This window comes from Podarcis erhardii (assembly GCF_964252035.2).
Source record: "Podarcis erhardii genome assembly, chromosome: 11".
Lineage (NCBI taxonomy): Eukaryota > Metazoa > Chordata > Lepidosauria > Squamata > Lacertidae > Podarcis > Podarcis erhardii.
The window spans coordinates 30950045-30973036 of NC_138501.1; the positions used below are offsets into that span (position 1 = coordinate 30950045).

The 22992-nt window shown below is 40.4% G+C and overlaps 1 protein-coding gene and 1 pseudogene across 6 annotated transcripts in view; one reads left to right on the top strand and one right to left on the bottom strand.

Moving 5' to 3' along the window:
• ARHGEF28 (Rho guanine nucleotide exchange factor 28) overlaps positions 1-22992 on the top strand; it is a 134607-nt gene that overhangs the window by 68025 nt on the left and 43590 nt on the right. For 2 of the 5 annotated variants that reach the window (XM_081881168.1, XM_081881167.1), the window contains exons 10-18: positions 13884-14014; positions 14815-15050; positions 15821-16025; positions 16426-16537; positions 17337-17379; positions 17702-17825; positions 18950-19082; positions 20506-20561; positions 21871-21922. In XM_081881168.1, coding sequence (XP_081737294.1) covers positions 13884-14014; positions 14815-15050; positions 15821-16025; positions 16426-16537; positions 17337-17379; positions 17702-17825; positions 18950-19082; positions 20506-20561; positions 21871-21922 — 1092 coding nt within the window. Of the gene's footprint in view, positions 1-1244; positions 1348-13883; positions 14015-14814; positions 15051-15820; positions 16026-16425; positions 16538-17336; positions 17380-17701; positions 17826-18949; positions 19083-20505; positions 20562-21867; positions 21935-22992 lie in introns of those variants that run through there. The other 3 variants (XM_081881170.1, XM_081881169.1, XM_081881166.1) reach the window with 3 other exon arrangements.
• Positions 1-22992, bottom strand: part of LOC309352632 (craniofacial development protein 2 pseudogene) — a 244138-nt pseudogene that overhangs the window by 29139 nt on the left and 192007 nt on the right. The window lies entirely within an intron of this gene.

The following is a 22992-nucleotide window of genomic DNA, read 5'->3' on the forward strand; positions in this document are numbered from 1 at the left end:
ATCCATTATGGCCCCTGCATATCTTGGTGGTTGTAAAAATAATTGATGTGGGGTAGAGGAATGTTAACAAGTTCATATGCCACCTTCTTTTCTGAATTGATCCCCCTATGCACATTCTCCTCCCTGTTAGGCAGAACACAAAAATGCACACAACGTGAGCTGACTTTCCATGGACTTTGGTTAAAAACAATAACAAGCAGTGGACTTGTTAGTTTTGTTTCTGCTTTTGTGTTTCCACATTCAAACCATAAAAAAACCCCCAAAACAAAACATGCAGTTTGTGTAGCGTTAACGATGGGGGAGGGGTAATGAGTTTCTGCTGAATACTAATTGCTGATGAGTTGTTCAGGGAGACTGCAGTAAGAATGGGAGACTTGTTATAAATTAGTCACTAGCTCTATTGTAGACTGCTGGGAGGGCAGGCCAGTTCTGTAAAGGTGCCAACCTTACCAAAATCTTTCAGGTTCACTGTCAAACTGAGAGTTACTGTGAACAGAACGCAATCGTTTTCACGGCATGCATTTTTAGAAAAAGAATGTCTCAGGTGGGTCCTCTGTCCTTGTAATAATAAGAGGGAACTATGCCCCCTCTTTAAATTTAGGAAGGATAAGAAATCCATCATTTAGCTGCTGCTTCACCCACAAATGTCTCTGATCTACCAATGCTATAAATTCCAAAGGGAAATTGTTATGTGTGTGGCAGGAACAGAAGCCAGGGAAAACTGTAGCTTTCACAGACTGACTGTAGATTTTGCCTTTGGACTTCCTTGATTCTATATAAACCTCAAGGCTTAAAATAATTTTACATACTGCAAACCAAATACAGGTTAACATTTTAATATAAAGAAAAGCTTCTGTCTTTTGTTATCTATTTGAGAGAGAGAGAGTCCGAGAGAGAGAGTTCGCCTTCTCTCGCAACTCAGATTATTCTTCATTTACATTTGGAAAATGAAAAGGTGAGTTAATGATTCATTGGCACACAGTGACCTTTCCTATAACTGCAGTCCAGGATGCAGTAGCCCCACTGCAGGCTGTTCAGATTTTGACTTGGCTGTGTCTGCCTTAATATTTGCCCACATACTTGACGCTTGCAGAGAACAGACCCCAGCTGCCTCTCTTTCTTTCTTGGTTTAGTGGGCAATTTGATCCTTCCTTCTTGGGTCTTTTTATTTTCTGTCACTTGACTTGCTGCTCAACACAACAGCAGCAGCAGCAGCACTCTCTAAAGAGGTGTTTGCTTAGCCAAAATAAAAGTAAAAAATGGATTCGGATTCTGATGCACCTTTTAATTACTCTTGGCCATCCTTACCTAAGATGAGAATTAGAAAACGGACATCCAGACCAAAAGGTAGACAAAAACTTCTTTACTTATTAATTTACTTATCATTTAACTCTTCTTGCTGGTTCATTTTGTTGTTAGTCACATGCAGGTGGGTATAAAGAGTTTAGCATTTTTCCTTTTCAGAAAAGGCTTTGAGAGATTGTCTGTGTCCCAGATACAAATTGGTTTGAAGAACAAAATACCTCTATCCTTATGAATTTATGGATGCTCTTTGCTTCATTTTTCAGCAAGTAAATTAATTGGTCTTCTGTTAGTTCTTTAGCTTCTGATATTTCTGCTATGCATGCACTCTGATCATAAACATATTTATTTGGAAGGAACTTTCCACAGTTTCAGTGGAACTTATTTTAAAGTAAGCCGTTTTGAACAAAGAAAGCAAAAACAAAACATATGCCAGAAGTCTTAGGAAAGGATGTTCCATACAGATACAATTTGTGGAAAGTTTTCTGTATGTGACTTTTTGTTTTAACTATTTGTTGTGTTGCATACAGGGTTTGCTAAAAAGAGAACTCACCTAATTTTCAGAATACCTAATACATGAAACAATCAATGTATTCTCTCTTTCTGTCTCTCTGGTGGCTGCTTTCTCTACTTGGAAATTCGGGTTCTAGATTGTTGTAATTCTCAAGTATTTTGCATAGAAATAATGACAATTTTATAGGAAGATGTATTTTTGAAAGCTGATAAATACCAAAATACCAAAAGCCTACTTTACTGTGATAGAATGAGAAGATAGAAATGAAGAGTACAAACTCTTGGGGATTTTTAAAAAAATGTTACATGGGGGGGGGGAAATATGAGGCATTACACTTACACTGTAAAACAAGAAAACCCTTAATAAAATATATATATATTTTAAAAAGTCAGATTAAGAAGAAAGCAACCCTACACACCCATGCATAAATATGTTGTGTAAATATGTTTGTTGCAGTGAATAAACTTTGAATGTTGACCTTCACATGTGAATGTTAGCATAGATTAAAAAGACACTGACAAAAGCATAATGTTATTTTAGTTAGATGCTATAGCTTCTGTCTCCATCAGAAACATGAAGGTTCTACCGGCCAAACTAGGTATGACCTTGATTGATCAAGAGATCTAGAGCTGGATTTCCCAAGCATTTTGCAAGGGCAAATGCAGCTCTCTGTGTGAGAGAGATTTGAACTGGGCCATGGTGGCAGGTTTTATCTCCTGGCTACCCAACCCATACGCCATTCATCCCATTATGGGAAACTAACAAGTACCAATATATCAACTCTGAATGTGGATATGGAAAATAATGGGAAGATGCAACATGCACTGTGGCTGCTGCTGGGGTGGGTAAACCCCTCAAGAGATCCATTTTTAGACCTCCTGTTGTCACACATCTAGTTTATCCATATGGAGCGAGTAGAGATGGAGAGAGTTTTCAGGAAATTATCTGCCATATAGGAGTACAAGCAAGCTTTTTTAATGTAAAAACATGAGTTTCCATATGAGCAGAAAGGCACTCTTTAAGCCGCTGATTTCTGCCAACTCTTTATTCGTCAACACCATATTAAGTACCATTCTGGAGGTTCCTACCCTGAATAGCAGTTTGGGGGTTTGTATATATGTTTGTTTTGCAGTGGGACGTAACAATGGGCTAGAGTAGAAGTGAACAAAGGCCTCTTCTTCAGCTGCATGTCTGCTGGCAGTTCTTGGGATCCAACCCATAAATTCTGTAGCTTGTGTGTGCCACAGTAATACCCCAATTAATAGATACACAAAGCAGCAGATAATCTTGGCTGTATAGATGGTCAGCTCACACTCACTTGTAAGGAGGTGGGGCTGCAAAAATAGTTTAGCCAGGTTGTGTGCGGGATGTATAAGGCAAGAGACCTGGAAAGAAAGAGGTTTGCATTTGGACAGAGAGCAAAAAAGCAGCATGAAGTCATTGGAGGTGTCTGGCTGAAGCACATGGGGTTTGCCTGTTGCTCTGAAATTGAATCTGGTATTAGGGGATTTATTTATTTTTTGCAAATTTATTTAGTGAGGGGGTCTTCAAAGTACAATTTTGGGTTTGAGGAATTCAAATCTGTGATTATTTTTGTGATTAGAAAACATCCAGCTTGGTAAATCTACGTTTGACTAAAAAGCATATCAACTGTTGCTGGAGGAAAAAAATTACCTTATGAAAATGTCAGGCAATGCTATAAAAATTTTAAGATTCTCTGCATAAAACATATCCCACTAAACATATAGCATTACCTTGTAATAATAAAACATCAATGCCATCAGTTAATAAGAAATTTAAACAAGATGTTTAAGTCTTGCTTTAATTCATTCTTGGACAGCAGCCGCCAACTTGCTTCTTGGCCTCTGATGTAGCCTTCATGTTTCTCATGTCTGCTGCCTCTGTGACTTGTTTCACACACATCTCTATAGACTGAGCATGACAGGGTTGCCACTGAACTTGCATGGCTCATCAATGAACTTCTTTCCTTCTAGTATAGTAAGTTTACATGCCAAAGGAAATTCATAAAGCCCATCAGATCAGTCTGTCAGCTGTAACAGGGATGAAGTACTGGGGTTGATGGAAGGTGTCTTTTTTGGATGTACGGAAAGATATCCCAGTGTGTCATCATCTCCATCAACAATGTTTTGGATACCAGCTCTCCTCTCTTCACTGTTATCTTAACACAGTAGTGTCTGGATTATCATTCTGTTGAATGCATACCATGCTGAGTGCTGGATGGTTGGTAAAACAGCATCCATTACAGCCTTCTTTTGCAGCCTAATTTGTCACAGTTGAAACAAGATGTGGCTTGAGCCGTCTGCCCAATAGTGTTTTACTTTGATGTTGAACCAGCAGGGGTAGTACACATAAATTATGTATTCCACTATTGGTCTTAGTTCATTAAGGGTTTTGCGTTTAAGGCCGTGTTTCAAAACCCATATGTTTGCTGCTGTGAACCACCTTGAATAGCTTACTGGGCCATTTTCCTGTCCTTATGGCCTGTGTGATATGATACCCATACACTTGATCAGCACAGAGATACTTTAAAACTGTCACCCAGTGAAGTAAGATTTCCGAAGGGTTTTAGGAGAGAAGAAGGAGTGAAGTCCTGTTGCACAAGTGGAAATCCTTCCACTGATGGAATGTGGTAATTGAATTTACTATGAGGTTGGAAAATAGCTGAAAAGCATGCGGAGGGTCTGGCAGAGAGGGCAGTGAATGATGGCATGGCGAGGTTGGGTCAGGCTGGTGAAGTACCCTTCAGGACCTCAAGGCACTTGGCTGGGGGCTCTACCTCTTCAACTGCCAGACGCAGGTGTGCAAGCAAGAGAAGATCAGCCTAACCCTAATTGGATGTCAGTGCCTATTAATAACTCACCTTTGGTTTTGGCATTTTCAAACTGATTTCCCTCTTCTACCATGTTCCTCTACTCATCTTCCCTCATGTGTCCTGTGCTTGAGCTTGGAAGCCTCAGGAGCCAGTGTGGTGTAGTGGTTAGGAACGGTAGTCTCATAATCTGGGGAACAGGGTTCGCGTCTCTGCTCCTCCACATGCAGCTGCTGGGTGACCTTGGGCTAGTCACACTTCTCTGAAGTCTCTCAGCCCCACTCACCTCACAGAGTGTTTGTTGTGGGGGAGGAAGGGAGAGGAGAATGTTAGCTGCTTTGAGACTCCTTGGGGTAGTGATAAAGCGGAATATCAAATCCAAACTCCTCCTCCTCTTCTTCTTCTTCTTCTGGATAGGGCCTGTGTATTATTTTGAGTTATGCCCAGCACTTCATTAATTTTGGCACTCTAGAAATAATAACAGTTCTCTTAAAAAGCAAAATGGTATCTGTAAGGCTGTCCTAGAGCTTCTTATGGTTTGGGAAATAGGGAATGTGAAATAAAATATCTCATTCCCTCAAGCCCCCTGCCCCCCTAACACACTTAGAGTTCATCCTTAATCCTTTCCTGTTTGCTTCTGGCTTGGGATATCAGTCTAGAATGGGTGGAGTTGTGTCTTCCACATGTTTAGAGTAATGGAGAGAATTTGAGTGAATCTCTCTTTCTGGAAAGCAATTGTGCTGTCTTTTTGGAGACACTGAACTAATTTATATTTATGTTTATTTATAGCCGGTCTTTCTGTGACAAACGCAAGGTGGCTTGCGATAAAAATATAAGTCAAAACAAAATGAAAAACAAAATTAATAACAACAACAAAAGAATGCTGGAATATGTTGTCATGGAACAGCATAATAAAAACCATATATCAACAGTAGCAAATGAAAAATGTATCAAAGGCTCAACTAAAAATACCCACTGGGATAAAATGTTCTTAAGAACCTGTTTAAATGCTGGCAGAGAAGGAAGCCTGGTGAATTTCTCTTGAAGGGCTATTGCATTGTTTCGGCGCCACAACTGAAAGGCCCTCTTGCTTGAACCCACAAGTGACATATCTGCTGCCAAAGGGACAATCAGAGGGCCTCAGTAACCAAGTGCAGATCTCTAGCAGGCTCATATGGGAGGAAGTGATTCTTGAGTTAACCTTGCTCCTTGGCTGTTTGGGATTTTAAAGGTCAGAGCCAGCATCTTGGTTTGATCCCAGAAACAAATTCGAAGCCAATTTGATTCCTCTTAAAATCAACCTAAGCAGGCTGACCTGTGAACCCCAAATCTGACCGCCACTTTCAGAACCAACTGACATTTCTGAACTGCGCCGTCCTTGAGGACACTCCCACATTATAGTAATCTGATGTCAGCTGGAGCTGCCCTGTCCAGAGGGAAAAAGCCATCATCAGGCCCAAACTCAAACAGCTAATACTTTCTTTGAAACACGTAAAAGCGCTCAATCTGCTTTTGTTTTGAGACCACTTAGGGCTGTTGTTTTGTTACTATATGAGTCATATGACAGTTACTGTACAACGTTCCGCATATAATAGCCTACCCAAACGAGATAGTTTTTGTCAACAACTCGCATTCAGCCAGCAGATCCAGAGAGCACCATTTTGGGGAAGAGTGGTACGTAAGAACTCTATCTGGCAGTCTCAGAGTGCTTGAGAATGTTCAAAGCGTTTCATGTGCAATATGTCAGTTGTTGCTGCCCATGTGTAGAAAGAATAATAGCTGAACATTGCAGGAATAAAAACAGTGAATAATATTATGTCACACCCATTCTCTGATGGTTTGGGGCTTTCTGTAGCCATGGAAGCAGAAACAGAGGTAGACCAATTTTGAACATAAGACTTCTAAATCTAGTATGGATCTAGCTGGTTCTATGCCTGGTCCAAGCTCATACATTTTATCCAGTGTGCTTAATATTTAGGATTTCTCCCTGTTTTGGTTTCATAGCTTTCATTATTTCAAGTTATATATTAACCCGTGTTCAGTGTACTGAAAGCAATTCTGGGAAGCTATTTGAAAACTATTTGCTGTTTCCTCCAAGTGGGAATTAGTCATATTTCTTCTTGACTTCTGATTTGCTCACGTTTTTATTCATAACTGAGTTGTTAATATATGTGGCATTTTAAAACTTTTAAAAATGGGCACAAAGATTCATTTATTTATGATTCCATTTTTTAATCACATAAAATATCTTGAAATGATTTCAAAGTATTTCTGTGAAATGAGTCAGCTCAGGGCCGGATTTAGGTTTGATGAGGCCCTAAGCTATTGAAGGTAATGGGGCCTTTATATAGCATGTGGGGCCCATTACTTACATCATAGGAGCATACACAACACAAAGCACTGTTGCTGTATGTAGGTTTTATTTTATTTGTTATTTATCTTATATTTTGGAAATGTACATCCAGTTGTTTTTTCCCTTTAATTTTCTTGGGGGCCCCCCAAGAGAGTGGGGCCCTAAGCTATAACTTGCTTAGTTTATACTGTACATAAATCCAGCACTGAGTCAGGCTGGCTGCTCCCGCCTTTTGGTGTTCTGTAGCTAATGAGTGAAGTCAGAGCTGTGAATTATGAATGTGCTGTTTGGACACCAGGCAATAGGAATCTGTGTGATCCTAAGGAGCTGCCACTTCCCATTCCTCTTTGGTGTACTTTTCCTGCTTCTGTTTCATTTACTAGCCAATGGAATCTCTGCAGTTTGCCTTCCTTTCCCCCCAGCAATGTGGAAGCATCTTTCCTGGGTTCATTGGACATCAGCTACTCCCTAGTAGTTATTTTCTGCTAATACCACTTACACAGTAGCTGTGGGCAGATGTTAAAGAATCCCCCATGGCAAATGCAAAATATGAAAACTGCAAAGAGGCATAGAATCATAGTTCTGTTTCTTCATTAAAATATTTATGTCCCACCTTTCAGCCTTGAGTGGCTCACAGCATCACTTAAAACAAATATACACCAGGAGCCAGATGTTAAAATCACGAAAGGCAGCTGGGGCGAGAGGGAGGGACCAAGCCAAAGATGCAGTGGTAAAATGACAATAAGACAACAAAGTGAGGGAAAGCCTTGGTGCCACAACTGTAAAGGCTTTGTCCTGCATCCTCCAGTGATAATTGGATGCAAGGCAAGGTCTCTGAAGAAAATTGCAGTAGGTGAGGATGCTTGTGAGGAAGAAGACAGTCTTTCAGATATTCTGGTACCAATGCACATAGGGCAGGCCTGGCCAAACTTGGCCCTCCAGCTGTTTTGTGACTACAGTTCCCATCATCCCTGACCACCACAAGTCCTGTTAGCTAGGGATGATGGGAGTTGTAGTCCCAAAACAGCTGGAGGGCCAAGTTTGGCCATCCCTGGGCATGCACATACCTATACCTGTACATAGCACAGGTAATATATATATATTCTGAAAATATTTCTCTCTATTATTAGAGCATGCAGATCAACCACAATAGTTGATCTCCCTTCTCTTTATGTTGTATGTTTTCATACAAATGCACAGGGGGGGCATATATGTATGTAGCACAGGGTGCACAACCTAAAGCTACAGCTACAGGGTTCCTTTCTGCCTCACATTAACCTCTTAAGAATACCTTGTTGGATAAGTCCATGGTCCATCTAGTCCAGCATTTCAGCTGCAAGCAACCAGGGAGTCTTGCTTAAAATGCCTGCTATATTTGTTCTGTTTTCATGATTGCAGATTTTTGTGTCAGTAAGCGGAGTTAGACAACATCTGAGTTGGTTTCGCCTTAAATCTGGACCTTTCTATTGATTTCATTGGAATGTAGATAAAGTACAGTCTGTGAGTCACGATTTTGCCGGAGTCATGCTGAAAGGAATTTGTGGAACTGTAGGAATGTGATTTATAACCTGTATGTTTGATGTTGCTTTGTCATTTTTTAAACTGCGTTGTGTCTTTTGGTAGAAATAAATAACTGATGGAGTCAATATATAATTAAGTGTGCTGTCTTGTGAGTTTGGTGAAGTCTTGAAATACCTTTCTAGTTACAATATTAGTCTTAAGTTATTTATGCGCATCGGAAACTTGTGAGCCATTCTTTGCAAAAGAATTCCTGGTGTATTAGAAAGTGTAAGGAATCTTCTTATAGACACACAGCTGCCAAAGTCTACTGGAACTGTCAGTGATTTTAGCTTTGAAGAGATACCAACAAAAAGCATAGGTTTCTTATGATGCTCCAACTGTATTCAGTTACAGTGAATTACTCCTTTATTAAAAGATGCTTGCAACTTGATTCTCAGAGAGCTCTGTTGGCCCTTTGCATTTCAAGGATGTTTATAATGATCCAGGTCATGGTAAGCCAAAGCAAGTTCATTACGGAAATCTTTCAACTAAAAACTGGGAAGGGGTGTGTGTGAAAGGGCCCTCTGAAACTAGGGGTGAGGGGGGAGATATTGGGAGGTACAAAATTTACTGAAAATTTAAGGGGGGAAGCAGCTTTTTTATGGATTTTATAATGTCATTGTTGTAGGGAGTAGCAGATTTTTTATAATCAGTTAGTACTGCCATTCCCCTAAATACCCTGGAATGACACTAAAGGTAAAGATAAAGGTACCCCTGCCCGAACAGGCCAGTCTTGCCAGACTCTAGGGTTGTGCGCTCATCTCACTCTATAGGCCGGGAGCCAGCACTGTCTGCAGACACTTCCGGGTCACGTGGCCAGCGTGACAAGCTGCCTCTGGCGAGCCAGCCCAGCACACGGAACACCGTTTACCTTCCCGCTAGTATGCGGTCCCTATTTATCTACTTGCACCCGGCGGTGCTTTCGAACTGCTAGGTTGGCAGGCGCTGGGACCGAGCCACGGGAGCACACCCCGCCGCGGGGATTCGAACCGCCGACCTTTCGATCGGCAAGTCCTAGGCGCTGAGGCTTTTACCCACAGCACCACCCGCGTCCCAATGGAATGACACTACATCATGACAAAAAGTAAAAACAACCACCATACTCTTAAAAAACAACAACCCTAAAAATGCCATTACAAAATGGTATGCTCCCATGAAACTTTCAGCAGCTTCTGCTCCCCTGCCCCTAAATGAATGAATCCCCCCCCCCAAAAAAAAATCACTGTCTGGGAATAAGGAAGGATTATTTTTGTGTATCTGAAGATTAATGCTCTTTATGTTATGGGATTCCCAGTCAATCATTGGCTTTTAAGCATTTAGATGGCGCTTCCTGTTTGAGTTCTACTAAATAAAATTGTTCCTTCTTAATATTTTTCTTGTGCATGAAAACTTGATTAAAAAAATCACTTATAGCTGTTTAGCATCAGCCACCAGTAAGGAGCATGGAATAGTTAAACAAATAAGCAATTTCAGAAGCCAACCACTTTTGTAAAGCCTTCCAAAAGAGAGTTGAAGTTGTATCAAGGACTCTGGGGACAGCGAAGCATCATGGTGGCTGTGCCTTTGAAAGTACAGTGGTACCTCTGTTTTTGAGCGTCTCGGAAGCTAAATGTTTCAGAACCTGAACGCCAAAAACCCAGAAGTAATTGCTTCCATTTTTTTCTTTTTTCTCCATTGACTTTGGCAACCGCCCTTTGCGCCTTGGTTGTCGAACGTTTTAGAAGTTGAACGGTCTTCTGGAACAGATTACGTTTGACAGCCAAGGTACCACTGTATACAAACCAGCAGTTTATGTTGAATACATTGGCTCATCACAAGGCTAAGAGCCAGAAGTAAAGGAAAAGTCATGTTAACAAAGCTGAAGATTAACTATTGGTGATGTCCTAAATAATGAGTCAATACAAGCAGAATTGAGTTTTACTGCCTAGCTGCTGGTGGGCATAAACCCACATCTTTATGTTGTAGAATATCATGTTCCTCCCAATCTAGGCTCCATCTACATGATGGCTAAATTTGATATTCTCCAAAATACACACATATAGCAAGCAGTTATTGGAAAATAAATAGTAGGATAGTAACCTGGTGAAACCTGACCTCTTTTTCAATAACCTATGAAATGTATCCTAACGATAATATTTTCCATATGCCATCTTAAGACAGGCAGACTTTCCATCCTGCTTAGCCCACTTTTCTTTCTTTCTGCTGAATATCCAACATGAGGGAGACTTATTTGGAACTCACAAACCTGCTCACTTTGTGACCTCTTAGTCTCCAGCTCCCATTATGCCTGATGATTAGCCATGTTGACTGGGACTGATGGGAGCTGGGAGTACAGCAATACCTGGAGGTCCACAGGTTCCCCACACCTGCTTTAGCTGGTTCTAAAAAAGGTATCACCTATCATTACTCTTGATATCTATGCTGTGTCCAGACTTCTTTGTCTTTGGGAGTAGCCCTGTGTGTTAACAGGCTGGCCAACCTTTTGTACTTAACCAATAGTAGTCCCCAAATCTAATGGGTCAGAAACAGAGTGGGAAACAGACAACCATTAAATACCAACTGATAATTTCCTGTGGTGAGACCCAAACAGGTAGAAAGACAGGGGTCTATATAATCCACTCACAGGGTGTATGATTTTACTACTCAGCTGTATCTAACCAGAAGTCCAGAGGAGTGGTGGAAATTTTAGCAAGTGGGCAGGCAGCACAGACTTGCAACAGGGAAGAGCACTTGCAATGTCTCACATTTGAGGTTGTAACATGGTGTTTGCAATTACTTCATTAATAACATAGTATTTAGTCTTGCTTATGATGTCATTTTGTGGGATGAGGCATAGCAAATGCCATTTAAAGCTGACTGTGCTTTTCGTATTCCTGGACAACTCAAATGTGTACAAGTCTGTAGCATGTCGTGTGATACAAGCTAGAGGAAGGGAGGCCTGTGGCTTTGGCATTTTAATAGCTTTTTAAAAAATTAATAATTACACTTGAAGTCATTTCTGGAAGGAGAACTATGCACAACCTTCACTCCCAGCATTTCACAGTTAGCTCAGATCTTAATTTATTGGAATACGTAGTACATGATCACTTATTAACTCTATTATGTGGGTACTCTCAGGGAAAGGTTGATGTTGTCTCTATATCTGGTTAGTTTCATGCTGGTTTTATCCAGATTTGCTTATGCCAACAAGATAAAGACTTGTGTTTGCTGCTATTACATTATTTGATAGTGTTAATGTGTCAGTTTGTATTTTTGTTTGTTTACCATCTTAGGCTTCTAGATTGGCCACATAAAAAATCTTAAAAAAATAACGAAATCAGATCTCAAAATGGAGTTTGATAGAATGTTTCTTTCTGTAGTTTAAAACAGGCCATCATTGTGAAAGCTTTTTTTTTGGAAAATGGGGGAATTGAGGCTCTTAGGTGCAGCTTGGGCTCCTCTTCAATATTTTCTAAATGCAGACCAGATATTGTTGATATAAGTTCCATAGGTTGCATTTAGAACATTTCATGGGCTGGAACCAGAGAAAACCACAAGTTGTCTCCACCCAGTTTTGGGGGATCCCCCTCAGCCCCCTGAACCACAGCATTCAGGAGGTCCTCCTGATTCTCAGAGGAGCTGAAGAGAAGGGGGCAGGGAAGTAAATTCCTGATCCAAAGAAAGATGTCCTTTTGTTACAGAGCCTAATTAAGATGGAGGCTTGCTGTTTATTTGTGTTGATTGCATCCTGAATGAACTGTGAAAGAAAATGTGTTTGGTAGGGGAGGAATTGAGGTTATCAGGAGCTGCTGCTACATATTTTACCTCCTTTTCCTTTTTCTGTGTAATTTTTTAAAAACCACATTCACTTTCCATCTCCTCTCTGAAATACTTATAGGAAAAAAAAAGCAGGTGAGGCAATGGTGGTATTTTTGTATCCTTTTATCACACCATGACATAGTCAGGAAGGTTTTGTGTGTGATGCAAAGAGCTGAAACAGCCAAGATCAAGGAGGCACAAAAGCTTGGCTAGATTACAAAGCAGGATCCTGGAAGCATTCTTCCTTCCAACAAAGTGTTTTCTTTTGCACATGCAAGGGAAAGCAGGAGACCAGGATCTATAGTTCTTTTGGAAGATGCCTAGTGGGGAGGAAACTGGCAGGCTGTTGCTCAGATTCCTTGGTCCTACTCCATTCATTTAGTTGGCAAATTGTCACATGAACAAAAAAGAAAAACCTGGTAAACCCTAACACTCTCTGCTTGGCACACCTACAATTTGAAGGACACATAATGAGATTATGTGTGCAGAGCCAGTGTGGTATAATGATTAGGGTGTTGGACTAGGACCTGGGAGACCAGGGCTCAGATCCTTACAGCAACTGGAGGACCACACATACTCCATGTGTGCCCTAGTTACTTCCAAGCTAGGTTGCTGGAATTTTGTCTATATGGGGCTGCCTTGAAGGACAGGCTGGACACTCTAGTTAGTCCAAAATGCAGCCACCAGATCTGGGAACTGAACACCAGCTCACACCAACCCAAATTTACAGGATCATCATTGATTGGCTATTCCAGGGGTAGTCATCCTTTCTATACCTACCTCCCACTAATGCATCTTTCTTGATGGTAAAATTTCCATACCTCCCACCAGTGCTTGATGGAAGGACGATTCACCTTGTGCCGTAGAACCCCCTACCGCCCTCCTAGAATCCTGAAATGGCCACTAGTGGGTGGTAGGGACCAGGTTGACAACCTGGGCTATTCATTTCCGGGCTCAATTTAACGTGCTTGTTTTAACCATTAAGGCTCAGATAACTTTGGACCTGCTGCAACATGAGCTGCCCCTCAGTTAAGTTGATCCAGTTTCCTAAAGTGAACCATCATTGTTTTCTAACCATCATTGACTCTGTTTCCTAAAGTGAAATTAGACAGGTAGATTCAAATTCACAATTATGGATTACCCTCCCACTGGAAATCTATCAGGCACATTTTCACTTAGCTGCTGAAGGTCATGCTTTTAGCAATGATGAATATTTTGTCTTGTTTATCTTGTTTCATTGAATATTCATTTAATTCTTGTAAGCTGTACTGTGTACTTCTTAATAATAAAACAAGGTTGTATTATTTATTGCTGGCTGCCCTGTGCTCCCACTGGGAGGAGGTGTGTGATATAACTATGTGGAAATAAAATACTAAGTAAATAAACAGACAGAAGTGATATTATTGTGAAATGGCTTTATGTTTTCTTTAATTCTCATAATGAAACCAGCCCCACTTTACTCTGAATACAGGAAATAAATTGTTTGTATTTATGATTCTATGAGTCTGTTATATGGTTTATTCCAGTTCAACAACATTCCCCATTTGAGGCTTATCGGAAAACCTCAAATCCCTCCACCTTCTTTGCCGCAGCCAGACTTTCTGCGATGCTGAATGGAAGTGAAGAAGTCTATGCAAACCGCATGGTGGTGGATCAGGTAAGTCTGACAGACACGGGCTCTGCTGACTTCTTGTAAAATGGGCACACTAACATCCAGACCCAGGAGTTGGAGGAACTCCACAATTGCCTTTGCTGTTTTCTTTCTTTCTTTCTTTCTTTCTTTCTTTCTTTCTTTCTTTCTTTCTTTCTTTCTTTCTTTCTTTCTTATTGTATTTCAGTTTTCTAGGGGTGTGTGAAATTAACAGTCTGATCTTAGCTGTGGTTCTAAAAAAAACCAAATTTAACGATGAAGATGATTATTAACAAAACTAGCTTTCCTTTTCTCTGCATTACTGGGGTTTATATTCCATTTCTTTCTGCTTCTGTTGGTTACAGATGATATTTAATAGCATCTTAATGTCTGCTCATCCGATTACTGTATTTTGGGGGAAATGAATAGGTTTTTCTCATGCTTATTAAACATAAGTATAACGAAATAAGAAACCTACAGGGAGATCATTCTTCAAATGGCCTCTGTTTAGCTGCTCTCCGTCTCCCCCCAAATATCGGACTTCTAGCAATAATTAAAATGACAGGAAAATGCACTGCAAAGGGTGGAATAATGGTTGCTTGATACAAGGCCATGTAACCTCCCCACAAACAAATCAGAATAAATGTTCAATAAACAGGTAACCTGGAAGCAATCCTAGAACACATCCTAGGTTGTGTTCCTCTAGCCAGTTTTGTATTTGGAATGTGAAGACCTCATACTAGTCTTTACAGACTGGATTCAACTTCATTTCATTTTGTTTTGCAGCTTTTGAAAATCACCTAACTTGTTTGGATTTCTTGCTTTAGATGGAAGACATGGGCGTCAAGTACATGAAGGTAGACCAGTCTGCTCCTGAAATGTACAGAGACCGCGCAGACTCAAATGAAGATCCAGAAGCATCAGCAAATAGTGGGGACAGCAGAAACTCTTCCCCCATCATTCAGCCTAATTTGGATGCAGCAGGTCCATACTTGTCTCTCAAGAAGACACATGCATTTAGCAATCAACGGAATCAACGCTATTCCATCATTAAAAAAAGGAGGTGTGGATTTAATTTTAGCAGTGTTGTTTCGAAAAGAAACCCCCCCATACAAACATGTCTTGCTCAAAAAACAGAGAGAAAAATGAATGTAAAAAAATTGTCTCCTGAGGAAATAAAAAGATAGCCATAGGTTGCAGTGCTAACTATGTTGACTCAGAAATGAATTCCACTGAATGCAAATGGGGCTATGATTCCAACCTAAGGCTGTCTGCAAGCCCCCCTTTCCAATCCAATCCAATCTAATCCATAGTCTTCTCTTGGATTTGTGAAATGTTGCCCTTCATTCTTGTATTTTTCTGAACCTTGGTTTTCTGGATGGAAATCAGCTGATTGTCAGGACTGCACAGCGCCACACATGGCTCTCTGCAATCATTGACTACCAGCTAATCATCATTGCTCCCAGAGAGCCCTTCATGGTACTTTAATAAAGGGTTGCCCCCTCATGGTTTGATTTCAAACCCTGTGAGATAAATTGGATCACCCGACAGATAGGTGCCCCTCCTGTTGAATATGGCCTACAGCGGATATGGGGGAGATAAAAATCTGATGCACTTCAACTTCATATCCATATCCCCACTCCTGGCTTAGCACATGCCTCTAATTTCTTAGATATCTGAGCCATGCAGAAGTCTTTGGAAGGTGGCTGGGATACTGATCATAGACAGTGTCTGTAACACCCTCTGCTTAATGTTGAATAGCCGGCTTAAGTTGCATTTGTAATTTGCGCTCTCTCTCTCTCTCTCTCTCTCTCTCTCTCTCTGTATGCTTAGTTCTAGTCTTGATGACTTGGATGTAGACAATGGAGATGAAAGAATTTCTAACCGATCCCATAACTGCTACCCTTCAATGTCCTTCAACTCTTCTGCAGCCTTGGCCAATAGGGATGGGTTAGGTTCTTCAGAGACAACAACAGAACTGGATTTTAACATGAGCAGGGCTGAATCCCTTCCTTTGTCCAGCAATCTGCAGTCAAAGGTATTTGCTTGTTTTCCTACAAAGTTAGTAACTCATCTTTTCTATTTCCAGTTAGCCAAATCAATTACATTTAGACGGGGTACCATTTTTCTTTAAACTCATTATTAAATATGGGGTTGGCTGCAACCTTTAACTGATGTGAGATCGTATTTCCCAAAATTTGCCACGCCATCTTTTCAGCAATAGACAAGTCTAGAGGAAAGGAATTGCACATAAATACCTTTACCTACAGTGGCCATAAATGAAATAATTGGATTGAGCATTCATCTAGCTTAGCAAATGTTTATTTGAAAAACATCAACACCTACCTAGCAGTTAGAAAAAGGATGAGGAAATCTGGACTTATGCTGTTGTTGTGGTTGTTGAAGATCAGTTCTCTAAAACATTGGGTGTTTTTTAGGAATCGTTACTGTCCGGAATTCGGTCTCGTTCATATTCCTATACGTCACCCAAAGTCTTATTAGGGAAATCACAATGTGCACGGGACTTCATAGTAGCTGATGCAAATGATGGTAAGCATTAGCCCTGTTTTCACCTGTCATGTTCCTCCTCCCCTCTTCCCTGCAGAAGGATGAAGTTGGTGTCCTTTATTCAGCCCAAGCCTAAACTTCCTTTAGATCTTTAGGAATGCAGGTGCACTTGCTTAAAACTTGGGGTGATTAGAAAAACCCTGGTGTTTAATACAGTCAGGAGAAAGGCTCCTTCTGAGTGACCCTTCAGCCCTCTGTATCTGGACCCTGAGTCTCTCCCCAGGCTCCAGCCCCTCCCTAGCCCCTCCCCTCCCCCTAAGCCCATGCCTGTCACTGGGCCTCCTTTGCACCCTCCTTGAGTGTTCTTGCTTGGCTAGAAAGTAGCCTTGAGAAGACAGAGGGATGTGTGTGTGTGTGTTGAAACAAGTTTATTTGCTGAACACACTGAACAGCGAATCTGGCTCTGCCCAAAGATTGGCATGCAGCCCTCCCGGAAGGTTGCCTACAAGCAGTGTGAAAAAACCTTGAATCTGCAATAGTGAGGCAAAATAGATGCAGGTGGACCTCGTCCCCATCCCCATCATGTGCTGGTTTTTCTTTCTCCTCCCAAGCAAATTCTGTCAGCCAAAATAAGTCACATTTATTTATTTATTTCACAAAGTTTATATACCGAATGAGTGCATAAATTACTGTTGATATTGACTTCCAGAGAAAGAGAATGAATATTTGATAGATCTCTCCCCCCCCGCACTTTTTGCTTTTAAATATTCAGCCATGTTAGCCTGCAGTAATTGAGTGAATATTGTGATATAGCTGCTTTAAACTTATTATTGTTTTGTAGAACAACGTGCATTCAGCTTGCCTGAACAGTCAAGAGAGAAAAGGTATGGACTTTTTAAGGGCATATTTAAGAATAAATAGTTATCTGGTTATTAGCAATAGCCATCAACCAACTGCAACTGTTTTACTTTACAACTAGATTTATTACATCATTAAACCACCCCAGTACCAACCTGATTAGTATTTGTTGGTGATAGCTATGTAAAGTACCACACCTCATTTATGTAAAATTATGGTTCTGAATTCAGTTTTAGGAAATATATTTCTCTTCTTGTCTCCAATAGCACAGTCACAGTGTATTAATTAGTTACCTGATTTCAAGAAATCATGCATAGCATAATGAAAGATTTCCTGGTGTATTTTTAGGATTCCGGAAGAAGAGTGGGAAAAGTATATAATACCTACAAAATCAGAATCTGAAAAATATAAAGTCAGCCGTACTTTTAGCTTTCTGATGAATAGAATGGCCAGTACACGAAATAAATCCAAGGTAATTCAATATGATGTGTGCTAGATGACAGGTTTTTAAAATATATATATATCTTAAGAATGCGGAATAGATTTTGAAATGAGAACGGCTTCTAAATGTTTGCAGATGTAACCCTGTAAACACGTATTTTCCCTGGGAAATGAGACATTTCTGCATTTGATGCAGAGGGTTGCCCTGCGTGGTTTTTATTATGTTAGTAACATTAAAAATAGCGTTCCCCACCTGCAATCTGAAGCCATACCATCTTCTTCACTAACTCAAGACTCTACCCTCTTATTCGGCTACATGTCTCATTTCTGCCTTAAGTGAAGATAAAGAGAGAAAAGGACAGGGTTTGATACAAGTCGCAACAATAATAGGACTATTTGTACAGCTGCACAAAACATCCCTCCACTTTTGACTTTTTTTTTTTTTTTTGGCGTGAAAGTAGCACTTTGGGGAAAAGTATTTTCTGCCATCTCCCAGTCATGGAAATGCTTATTCCCCCCACCCCAGCCTGTTCACTGCCAGCTTAAATTGCTTTGGTCCCATTGTTCTTATAATTATTGTGTTTTCTCTGAATATTCCTATTTTTGGGGATAATCCCATGGGGGATCCTAGCCAATCAGGTATTACATAGTAAATAGGATGACATCACAGTTCTACACAGGCAAATTTGTCTAATGAGTTGGCATTTCTGGAAGTAAATGAAGGAGCCTTCAGCAAGCATCACTGTAACTATAATGGGTGTTTAGTCAAGGTTTAGAAGGAGTGAGACCTGAAAAGACCCCATAAACCAGGAGGGGTGCAAGGAATGTCTGTTAAATGGAAGCATGCATTTGGAACGTTGTGTTTGGAATGTACTGCCTTTATGCACATCGTCCGACTGAATTATGACAAGAGATCTGCATTTGTTGAATTGTTGTTCTTGTTGATGCTTTCTTGTGCAAAATTAACAAAATGAATGTATATAAAAGATAGAAGACTGGGGAGATTCTATAAGATGCAGCTAATTTCTCCACTTCTAAAGAACAAGGCAGTAAGTGACATGGGAAAGATAAAACTGCTGCTGGGTTTAATAATACTGGAACATTTCAAAAGCTAATGAACTTTTAATTCTTTTGTTTTTCATTCTGCTTATCAAGGCCAAAAATAAGGACGCCAAAGAGAAGGAGAAGCTTAACAGGCACCAATTTGTTTCTGGAACTTTTGGTGGAGTGATGCCATGCTTCTCATGTGAGAAAGCCCTTTTGGGGAAAGAGGCATTGCAGTGTTTATGTAAGTACCTACGTTTTATGCTGAAGACATTTGACACCCACAGATTCCCCCATATTCCATAACTCTGATTGAAAATAGCCTTAATCATATCATAGGGTTATTATACCTCACAGTAGCACTTGTATAGATTGCATCAACATTCCTAGAATCATAGGGTTGTACCAAATCGTGTTGCTAGGCTGATGGTAAGGCTTCCATCAACAGAACGAGAAGGGAAACAATTTTTGGAGATTCTCCCCCCGCAGCCTTCCCAATCTGTTCCAGAGGTTTAGGCCCCGCCGCAAAATATGTTCGAGGTGTTTTAAGGTGGTTGCAGGGGAGGAGGAATTGATGAAGAATGCTTCCTCCCTGTTCCATGGATGGAAGCCTTGCTGCCAGCTGAGCAACACCATCAGACACAACCCCACATAATCATACAATAGGGAGGGACCTCAAAAGTTATCTAGTCCAATTGTATTCATGAGAGGTGCCACCCAGCCTCTGTTTAAGAATCTCTAACAAATGATAGCCCACCACCTTGCAAGGGAGCTTGGAATGTTCTCCCTAGCAGGGCCTGCCTGGTGGTGGCATTAATATCCTTTTGGTTGAGACTTACCTCTTCTGCCAGCATTTGATGGACCTTTATAGAATCTGGTGTGCTGGCTAGCCTGGTTCAAATACTGGTGACGCTTTACTGCTGTTATTAATGTATTTTTTGATATTATTGTTTCTTGTTAATTTACTGATGACTGTTACTGTTTTTTTAATCTTTTGTACATTTTATATTAGTTTGTGAGTCACCTAGAGTGGTAGGTCAAGTTAATAATGCTCCTGTGTTGTGCTCAGAAATGAACCACTGTTTCCATATGTGATCGGTACAAACATGAATTTAAAGAGAAGGTCTGCTGCCATCCCATCTAGTTGGGACCCATGGGATAAAACGCACATGATGGCTTGAAGATCAAGAAACATATTTTTCAAGGAATGTGTGGCTTCTCTCCTCCCCATGTCTCCCTGGTAATATTTAGTTAAAGAAAATGAGGGATGTGAACGTAAGATACTCAGTGCTTCCTCACTTCTGTTCCACTTCATTGGCTAATGTTTGCATGAGGCAGGGAAGCACTGTGTGTGGTGACATTCCAACATGTATCTGCTTAAACTAAGTGTTACTGGGGAGAAGCGGGAAAGAGAGTCTCTTCTACGCAGTGGGTGCTGCTTTGGCCTTGTCCGCAAAATACTGTTTCAGTATAAGATGGAATATGTGTTGCACCTTTTGCTCAAGCAGCTGCCTTTTTGCTGGCCCCTTTCGTAGAAAGCTACCAATCATCACAGCAGGGGAACAGATTGTGTCCTGGATTAGATTATCTAGAAATAAACCTTTTAGTGTTGGGGTGATAAGTCATAAACTTTACATTTTGAGAGATTTTTTATTTCTTTCTTGTAGATTGCAATGCACTTGTGCATAAAAATTGTAGAGAAAGTGCTCCTGGGTGTCCAAAAGTAAGTTTTGAAAGGGTTTGGAGATATCACTGCTTGTTGTTTGATTGCCTTATTTAAATTCCCTCCTTACTGTGTTTTTCTGTACGCTTGTGTCATTTTGCTTCATGTAATCCATAGGGTGATGAAGCTTAGAGAGTCGTGTCTCAAAATGACGTTTCATATGTTACTTCAAAATAGATAAACAGCTAACGAAGGAATAATTTATTTGAATATGCCATATTCATCAGTAGTAAAAAACCAAGGCGTTCTTGGGGTAATAGAAAATGTCTAAAAATAGTGGGACAACTTAAATTTAGCATTTCCCTATAGGCTCTTGTTTCTACTTATTTGGCAGAAACTTGTTGAGCTTGTTTAGGCACTGAAGGCTGTGTAATTTCACGAGGTCTGTTTCAACTCCCCTCACCTTTCCCTGCCTTTCCTCACACCGATTTGTGCTTCCTATATTACTATCTTTTGTTGTTGTTAGATCTTGGGAAGAGGTGTGGATTAAAGTGGTTGAGATAGGGCTGATTCTTATGATCATTTTAGAACCTTGCTATATGTGACTTTTCTGGTCACAATAAATGGAAAACTGAGGAAGAAGAAGGGTGCAGCTGAAGCCCACTGATTGGGAACTGAGGTCCAAGTGGAGCATTTGAATTGTAGCTTCATCTGCTCTATTTTTCATCTCTGGTAACAAATAACAAGAGTGGCTATTTATGAAAGATAAGCCCTCATAGTATGTACAGCTTCCCTTCATCTATGAAATCCAAGCTGAATCCAATGTCATCAAGTAGTACCAAGGGGAATAGCGCCTCCTGGTGTGCACCAACGAGGATGCAATAGCAGGATTTCCATTCTACATTACTGACCCCCAGCATTAATTTTTCCAGTTCCCCACCCACCCCAAACCTAAGTTTCCCCTTCCCGCTTACCTCTGAACACTTGCCACACAGATACAAGCATAATTGCATTGAGAACAAATGCATATATTAAGGATTTATTTTAATTATCTGAAATTGCTACAGCAACATGTCATGGTATTAAGACCTTCTGACAGAATACCATGGGTGAGATTGTGAGTTGTGGGGAGAAGGGACTCTATTCACTTTAATGGGCATCCAACTGCAACACTCTGGAATTTAACAAGAAAAATTTCATGGGTATGTATGTTGAGGTTTGAGTCTATGCCAGCAATTGGCATACTTACTATAGGGAAAGCACAGAATGTGAAGTGGCAGAATGTGGTGAGGGGCAGCCCTAAAGCCTAGGAGTGTTAAATAATGTCTTCAAATTTTCACACTATTAAGAAAGCATTCTTCTTTACCAGAAATCCCAAGAGAGGTGCCATATTAAGAACAGGATGCAAGCTGTCCAGACATGTAAGCACTCTAGTAAGAAAGCTAAGAGATGTAAATCCATTTTTTTTCATTTGTCAGTTCACCTGTCAGTTAAAATTGTTGAATACTAGCAAAATAAGCTTAAAACGATACAACTGAGCTTCTACACAATTTGTCCTTGCATACGACTTTATCCTGAATACTTGTGAAGATGCACTCAATGGCTGCATTCAACCAATATGCTCAACCATGGTTTAGAGAATTGGGTATAGGCCTGGGGCTTGTGGGCTCTTTCCTCCTTCTCCCCTTGTACAAGCCCCTTAATGAATCACTTCTTGGTTTCATCAAACCATTGTTTACTTACGAACTAGAATAAAATTTTAAATGCAGACATTATCTGAGGAAAACAGATATTGGTTTATTTGAGCATGCACTAATGTCAGGATGAACCATTCAAAAGTTTTGAGCTTTGTTGAAATTGCTAGAAATATTAGCCTGACTGAATTAAAACTGTGTGAAATTCTATTTTAAAAACTATCAGCCTATGAAATATGAATAATGGAGGTTATATGGTGTCTAAGAACATAATTCACTTAGTATCATAGCTATGAGAAGTAATTTAACTTCATCCTCTGGTGCAATTCACCCTTTCAAAATTCTAAATCCTACAACAATATTATCAAAAGTGTATTTTAATCTGCAAAATATTTTTACTGAGATCATCATTAATTAGATAGGCAAGGATCCAAAGATTCGTTTAGATTCTTCCAGGGATGCTTCAACATGTTCCTTGTGCAGTAGCCCTCCATGATACTTGGGATATGTTGTAGTGGATTGCAACTCAAAATTATTACAGTGGTACCTTGGTCACCAAACTTAATCTGTCCCGGGAGTCCATTAAACCGTTCAAAAATCAAGACATGGCTTCTGATTGGCTGCAGGAGCTTCCTGCACTCAGTCGGAAGCTGCAGAAGCTGCATTGGAACAAGCTGCATTGGAACAAAAAATGTTTGCAAATCAGAACACTTATTTCCGGGTTTGCGGCGTTTGGGAGCCCATTTGTTCGGGAGCCAAGCTGTTTGACAACCAAGGTACCACTGTATTATTATTTA